Source organism: Piliocolobus tephrosceles, chromosome 3 (assembly GCF_002776525.5).
Source record: "Piliocolobus tephrosceles isolate RC106 chromosome 3, ASM277652v3, whole genome shotgun sequence".
In the NCBI taxonomy this organism is placed as follows: Eukaryota; Metazoa; Chordata; class Mammalia; order Primates; family Cercopithecidae; genus Piliocolobus; species Piliocolobus tephrosceles.
The window spans coordinates 92,205,625-92,212,178 of record NC_045436.1 but is presented as its reverse complement, the minus strand read 5'-3'; the positions used below and the strand labels follow the sequence as shown (position 1 = coordinate 92,212,178).

General features: G+C 39.3%; 1 protein-coding gene across 15 annotated transcripts in view; it reads right to left on the bottom strand.

Annotated features, from left to right (window-relative positions):
• ALPK1 (alpha kinase 1) overlaps positions 1–6,554 on the bottom strand; it is a 150,230-nt gene that overhangs the window by 85,327 nt on the left and 58,349 nt on the right. For 12 of the 15 annotated variants that reach the window (XM_023219960.3, XM_023219950.2, XM_023219961.2 and 9 more), the window contains one exon: positions 6,298–6,551. The exons of 2 other annotated variants lie outside the window; for them this stretch is intronic. In XM_023219960.3, the coding sequence (XP_023075728.1) occupies positions 6,298–6,444 (147 nt within the window). In that variant the 5' untranslated portion in view covers positions 6,445–6,551. Of the gene's footprint in view, positions 1–6,297; positions 6,552–6,554 lie in introns of those variants that run through there. One more of the 15 variants, XM_023219966.1, reaches the window with a different exon arrangement.

Sequence of the window (6,554 nt, the reverse complement as noted above, 5' to 3'; positions counted from 1 at the left end):
TTACCTACTTAAGCCTCAGCGATGGCGGGCGCCCCTCCCCCAGCCTCGCTGCTGCCTTGCGGTTAGATTGCGGCAGACTGCTGTGTTAGCAAGGAGGGATGCTCTGTGGGCGTGGGACCCTCCCGGCCAGGTGTGGGATATAATCTCCGGTGTGCCAGTGTTACAGCGCAGTATTGGGGTGAGAGTTACCCGATTTTCCAGGTGTTGTGTGTCTCAGTTCCCCTGGGTAGGAAAAGGGACTCCCTTCCCCCTCGCGCTTCCCAGGTGAGGCGATGCCTCGCCCTGCTTCAGCTCTCGCTGGTCAGGCTGCAGCAGCTGACCAGCACAGATTGTCCGGCACTCCTGAGTGAGATGACCCCAGTACCTCAGTTGAAAATGCAGAAATCACCGGTCTTCTGTGTCACTCGCGCTGGGAGATGGAGACTGAAGCTGTTCCGAATAAGTTATTTAGTGGTGATTTCTGAGATTTAGGTGTACCCCATCACCAGAGCAGTGTACACGGTACCCAATGTGTAGTCTTTCATTCCTCACCCACCTCCCACCCTTTCCCCTGAGTCCTCAAAGTCCACTGTATCATTCTTATGCCTTTGTGTCTTCATAACTTAGCATCCACTTATTAGTGAGAATATACGATGTTTGGTTTTCCATTCCTGAGTTACTTCACTTAGAATAATGGTCTTCAGTTACATCCGGATTGCTGCAAATGCCATTATTTCATTTCTTTTTATGGCTGAGTATTAGTCCATGGTGTATATATACCACAATTTCTTTATCCACTCACTGATTGATGGGCATTTGGACTGGTGCCATATTTTTGCATTTGTGAATTGTGCTGCTATAAACATGCATGTGCAAGTATCTTTTTCATATAATGACTTCTTTTCCTCTGAGTAGATACCCAGGAGTGGGATTGCTGGATCAAATGGTAGTTCTACTTTTAGTTCTTTAAGGGATCTACACACAATTTTCCATAGTAGTTGTACTAGTTTACATTCCATCAGCAGTGTAAAAAGTATTCCCTTTTCACCACATCCACACCAACATTTTTTGATTATGTCCATTCTTGCAGGAGTAAGGCAGTATCGCATAATGACTGAGATTTGCATTTTCCTCATCATTAATGATGTGAAGCATTTTTTTCATATGTTTGTTGGCTATTTGTATATCTTTTTTTGAAAAGTGTCTATTCATGTCCTTAGCCCACTTTTTGATGGAATTGTTTTATTTTTTTCTTGCTGATTTATTTGTAGATTCTGGAAATTAATCCTTTGTTGGATGTATAGATTGAGAAGATTTTCAAGGTTGTCTTTTTACTCTGCTGATTGTTACTTTTGCTATGCAGAAGCTTTTTAGTTTAATTAATCTCATTTTTTTATCTTTGTTTTTGTTGCATTTGATTTTCTCGTGTTCTTGGTCAAGAAGTCTTTGCCTAAGTCAAGATCTAGAAAGATTTTTCCAATGTTATCTTCTAGAATTTTTATGATTTCAGGTCTTAGATTTAAGTATTTAATCCATCTTGAGTTGATTTTTGTATATATAAAGATGAGGATCCAGTTTTATTCTTCTACATGTGGCTTGCCAATTATCCCAGCACCATTTGTTGAATAGGGCATCCTTTCCCCACTATATGTTTTTGTTTACTTTGTAGAAGATCAGTTGACTGTAAGTATTTGGCTTTATTTCTAGGTTCTCTATTCTGTTCCATTGGTCTATATGCCTATTTTTATACCAGGACCAATGCTGTTTTGGTGACTATGGCATTATAGTATAGTTTGAAATCAGGTAATGTGATGGTTCCAGATTTGTTCTTTTTGCTTAGTCTTGCTTTGACTATGCAGGCTATTTTTGGTTTCGTATGAATTTTAGGGTTGTTTTTTCTAATTCTGTGAATAATTATGGCAGTATTTTGATGGGCATTGCATTGAATTTATAGACTGCTTTTGGCAGTATGATCATTTTCACAATACTGATTCTACCAGTCCATGAGCACAGGATGTTTCCATTTGTTTGTGTTGTCTGTTATTTCTTTCAGCAGTGTTTTGTAGTTTTCTTTGTAGAGGTCTTTCATCTCCTTAGTTAAGTATATTCCTAAGTGTTGTATTTCTTTTGAATCTATTGTAAAAGGGGTTGGGTTCTCGATTTGAATGTCAGCTTGGTCACTGTTGGTATGTAGCAGGGCTACTGATTTGTGTACATTAATATTGTACCCTGAAACTGCTGAATTTATTACCAGTTCTAGAAACTTTTTGGATGAGTCTTTAGGGTTTTCTATAATAGTTATAGAATCATGTCATCAGCAAAGAGTGACAGTTTGACTTCCTCATTACCAACTTGGATGCCCTTTATTTCTTTCTCTTGGCTGATTGCTCTGGCTAGGACTTCCAGTACCACGTTGAATAGGAGTGGTAAAAGTGGGCATCCTTGTCTTGTTCCAGCTCTCAGGGGGAAGTGCTTTCAACTTTTCCACATTCAGTATAATGTTGGCTGTCAGTTTGTCATAGACGACTTTTATTACCTTAAGGTATGGCCTTTCTATACTGATTTTGCTGAGGGTTTTAATCATAAAGTGATACTGGATTTTGTTAAATGCTTTTACTGCGTCTATTGAAATGATCAAGTGATTTTTGTTTTTAGTTCTGTTTGTGTGGTGTATCACATCTATTGACTTGTGTATGTTAAACCATCCATGAGTCCCTGGTATGAAACCCACTTGATCATGGTGGATTATCTTTTTGGTATGCCATTGGGTTCTGTTAGCTAGCATTTTGTTGAGGATTTTTGCATCTATGTTCACCAGGGAAATTGGTCTGTAGTTTTCTTTATTGTGTGATATATTTTCCTGGTTTTGGTATTAGGGCAATAGTGGCTTCATAGCGTGATTTAAAGAAGATTCCTCCTTTCTCTGTCTTTTGGAATGTGTTAATAGGACTGGTACCAATTCTTTGCATGTCTGATAGAATTCAGCTGTGAACCCATCTAGTCTCGGACTTTTATTGTTTGGGGTAATTACCATTTCAATCTCACTGCTTGTTATCGGTCTGTTCAGAGTTTCTATTTCTTCCTGGTTTAATGTAGGAGGGTTGTATATTTCCAGGAAATTATCCATCTCCTCTAGGTTTTCTAGTTTATGCACATAAAGGTATTGAATGATCTTTTGTATTTCTGTGGTATCAGTTGTAATATCTTCCATTTCTTTTCTAATTGAGCTTATTTGGATCTTCTCTCTTCTTTTCTTGGTTAATCTCACTAATGGTCTACCAGTTTTATTTATCTTTTCAAAGAACCAGCTTTTTGTTTTATTTATTTTTTGTATATAAATATACATATTTAATTTAGCTCTGCTTTGATCTTGGTTATTTCTTTTCTAATGTTGAGTTTGTGTTTGCTTTGTTCTTGTTTCTCTAGTTCCTTGAGGTGTGACCTTAGATCGTCTATTCATGCTCTTTCAGCCTTTTTAGTGTAGACATTTAATGCTATGAACTTTCCTCTTGGCATTGCCTTTTTGGTATCCCAGAGGTTTTGATAGGTTGTGCCACAATTATCACTCAGTTCAAAAATTTTTTTAATTTCCATCTTGATTTTACTGTTGACCCAACAATCATTGAGGAGCAGGTTATTTCATTTCCATGTATTTGCTTGGTTTTGATGGTTCCTTTTGGAGTTGATTCCAATTTTATTCCACTGCAGCCTGAGAGAGTACTGGATATAATTTTGATTTTCTTAAATTTGTTGAGACTTGTTTTGTGGCCTATCATATGGTCTATCTTGGAGAAAGTTCCATGCAATGATGAATAGAATGTATATTCTGGGTTTGTTGGGTAGAACAATAACAATGTTCTGTAAATATCTGTGAAGTCCATTTCTTGTATAGTTTAAATCCATTGTTGCCTTGTTGGCTTTTTGTCTTGATGACCTGTCTAGTGCTGTCAGTGGAGTACTGAAGTCCCCCACTATTATTGTGTTGTTGTCTATCTCACTTTTTAGGTCTAGTAGTAATTGTTTGATAAATGTGGGAGCTCTAGTGTGAGACGCATATATATTTAGGATTGTGATATTTTCCTGTTGGACTAGTCCTTTTGTCATTATACAATATTCCTCTTTTTCTTTTTTAACTGCTGTTGTTTTAAAGTTTGTTTTGTCTAATACAAGAATAGCTATTCCTGCTCACTTTTGGTGTCCATTTGCATGGAATATCTTTTTCTGCCCCTTTACCTTAAGTTTATGTGAGTCCTTATGTGGTTGGTGAGTTATTATCCATTCTGCTATTCTGTATCTTTTAAATGGAGCATTTAGGCTATTTACATTCATCATTAGTATCGAGATGTAAGGTACTATTCTATTCATCATGCTATTTGTTACCTGAATACCTTACTGTTTTTCCATTATGTTATGGTTTTATATGTCCTGTGAGATTTATTGTTTAAGGAGATCCTATTTTGGTGTATTTCAATCATTTATTTCAAGATTTAGAGCTCCTTTTAGCAGTTCTTGCAGTGCTGGCTTGGTAGTGGCAAATTCTCTCAGCATTTGTTTGTCTGAAAAAGACTGTATCTTTCCTTCATTTATGAAGCTTAATTTCACTGGATACAAAATTTTGTCTGCAATTGTTTTGTTTAAGGAGGCTAAAGATAGGACTCTAATCCCTTCTAGCTTGTAGGATTTCTGCTGAGAAATCTGCTGTCAATCTCATAAGTTTTCCTTAAAAGATTACCTGATGCTTTTGCCTCATAGCTCTTAAGATTCTTTCCTTCATCTTGGCTTTAGATAACCTGAAGACTATGTGCCTAGGTGATGATCTTTTTGCAATAAATTTCCCAGATGTTCCAGGTGTTTGAGCTTCTTGTATTTGAATATCTAGATCTCTAGCAAGACCAGGGAATTTTCCTTGATTATTCCCTTAAATATATTTTCCAAACTTTTAGATTTCTCTTCTTCCTTGGGAACACCAATTATTTGTAGGTTTAGTCCTTTAACATAATCCCAGACTTCTTGGAGGCTCTGTTCATTTTTTTTTTTTTAATTCTTTTTTCTTTGTCTGTCAGATTGGTTTAATTTGAAAGCCTTGTCTTTAAGCTCTGAAGTTCTGTCTTCTACTAGTTTGATTCTGTTGCTGAGACTTTCCAGTGCATTTTACATTTTTCTAAGTGTGTCCTTGATTTCCAGAAGTTGTGGTTGTTTTTTATTTATGCTATTTCACTGGAGATTTTTCCATTAATATCTTGTGTCTTTTTTTTGATTTCCTTAAGTTGGACTTCACCTTTCTCTGGTGTCTCCTTGATTGGCTTAATAATCAACCTTCTGAATTCTTTTTCTGGCAATTCAGAGATTTTGTCTTGGTTTGGATTCATTGCTGGTGAGCTAGTGTGATCTTTTGGGGGTGATAAAAAACCTCGTTTTGTCATATTGCCAGAATTGCTTGTCTGGTTCCTTCTCATTTGGTTAGACTATGTCAGAAGGAAGATCTAGGACTCAGATCTGCTGTTCAGCTTCTTTTGCCCCATGGGTGCTTCCTTGATGAGAGGCTCTCCCCCTTCTTCTAGGAATGGGGCTTCCTGAGAGCCAGACTGCAGTGATTGTTATTGCTCTTCTTCATTTAGCCACCCAGCAAAGCTACTGGGCTCCAGGTTGGTACTGGGGAATGTCTGCAAGAAGTCCTGTGATGTGATCCATCTTCTGGCTTCTCAGCCATGGATACCAGCACCTACTCCAGAGGTGGCAGCGGAATGAAGAAGACTAGTGAGGGTCCTTGCTTGTGTTTTTGTTTAGTACACAGATTTTGTGTACATTGGCCTCCAGCCAGGAGGTAGCACTTTCAAGAGTGCATCAGCTGTGGTTGTATAGGGAGGATACAAGCTTGCCGTAGAGTCAGGCAGTGGGTGGAGTCATAGAGCTCCGGGGAGAGTATGTCCTTTGTCCTCCCTACCAGGGAAAGTAGTAAAACACCATCAGATGGGGGCAGGGTTAGGCGTGTCTAAGCTCAGACTCTCCTTGGCCAGGGCTTGCTGCAGCTGCTGTGGGGGATGGGGGTCTGGTTCCCAGGCCAATGGAGTTATGATCCCAAGGGGATTAATTCTGTCTCTACTGCATTACACACACATGTTGCCAGAGAAGTTGGGGAATGCCAGCAGCCACAGGCCTCACCCAGCTTCCAGGCAGCCTACAGCCCTAAAGGCCAGTCTCATTCCCACTGTGCCCCTCCCCCAACAGCACCAGGTTTATTTCCAGGCAGCCAGTGAGCAGGGCTGAGTACTTGTCACAGGTAACAAGCCTCCTAGCTGAGAAAGCAAGCTGACTCACAGTTCCTCGGCTGTCCCACAGAGCCTGCAGCGGCAATCTACCTCCTTCAAAGGGTCTGTGGATTCTCTGGGCTTTCTTGGTATGTTCCTGTGGTGGTTCTTGGAGTAAAAGTTCACAGTGTGGGTCTCTGCATGCTGTTCTGTCCATCCGAGTGGGAGCTGCAAGTTAGTCCGGACTCCTATCCACCATTTTCTGCTTATCTCTTTATTCAAATATTTTCAATCCATGGTTGGTTGAGTCCGAGGATGTGCAATCTG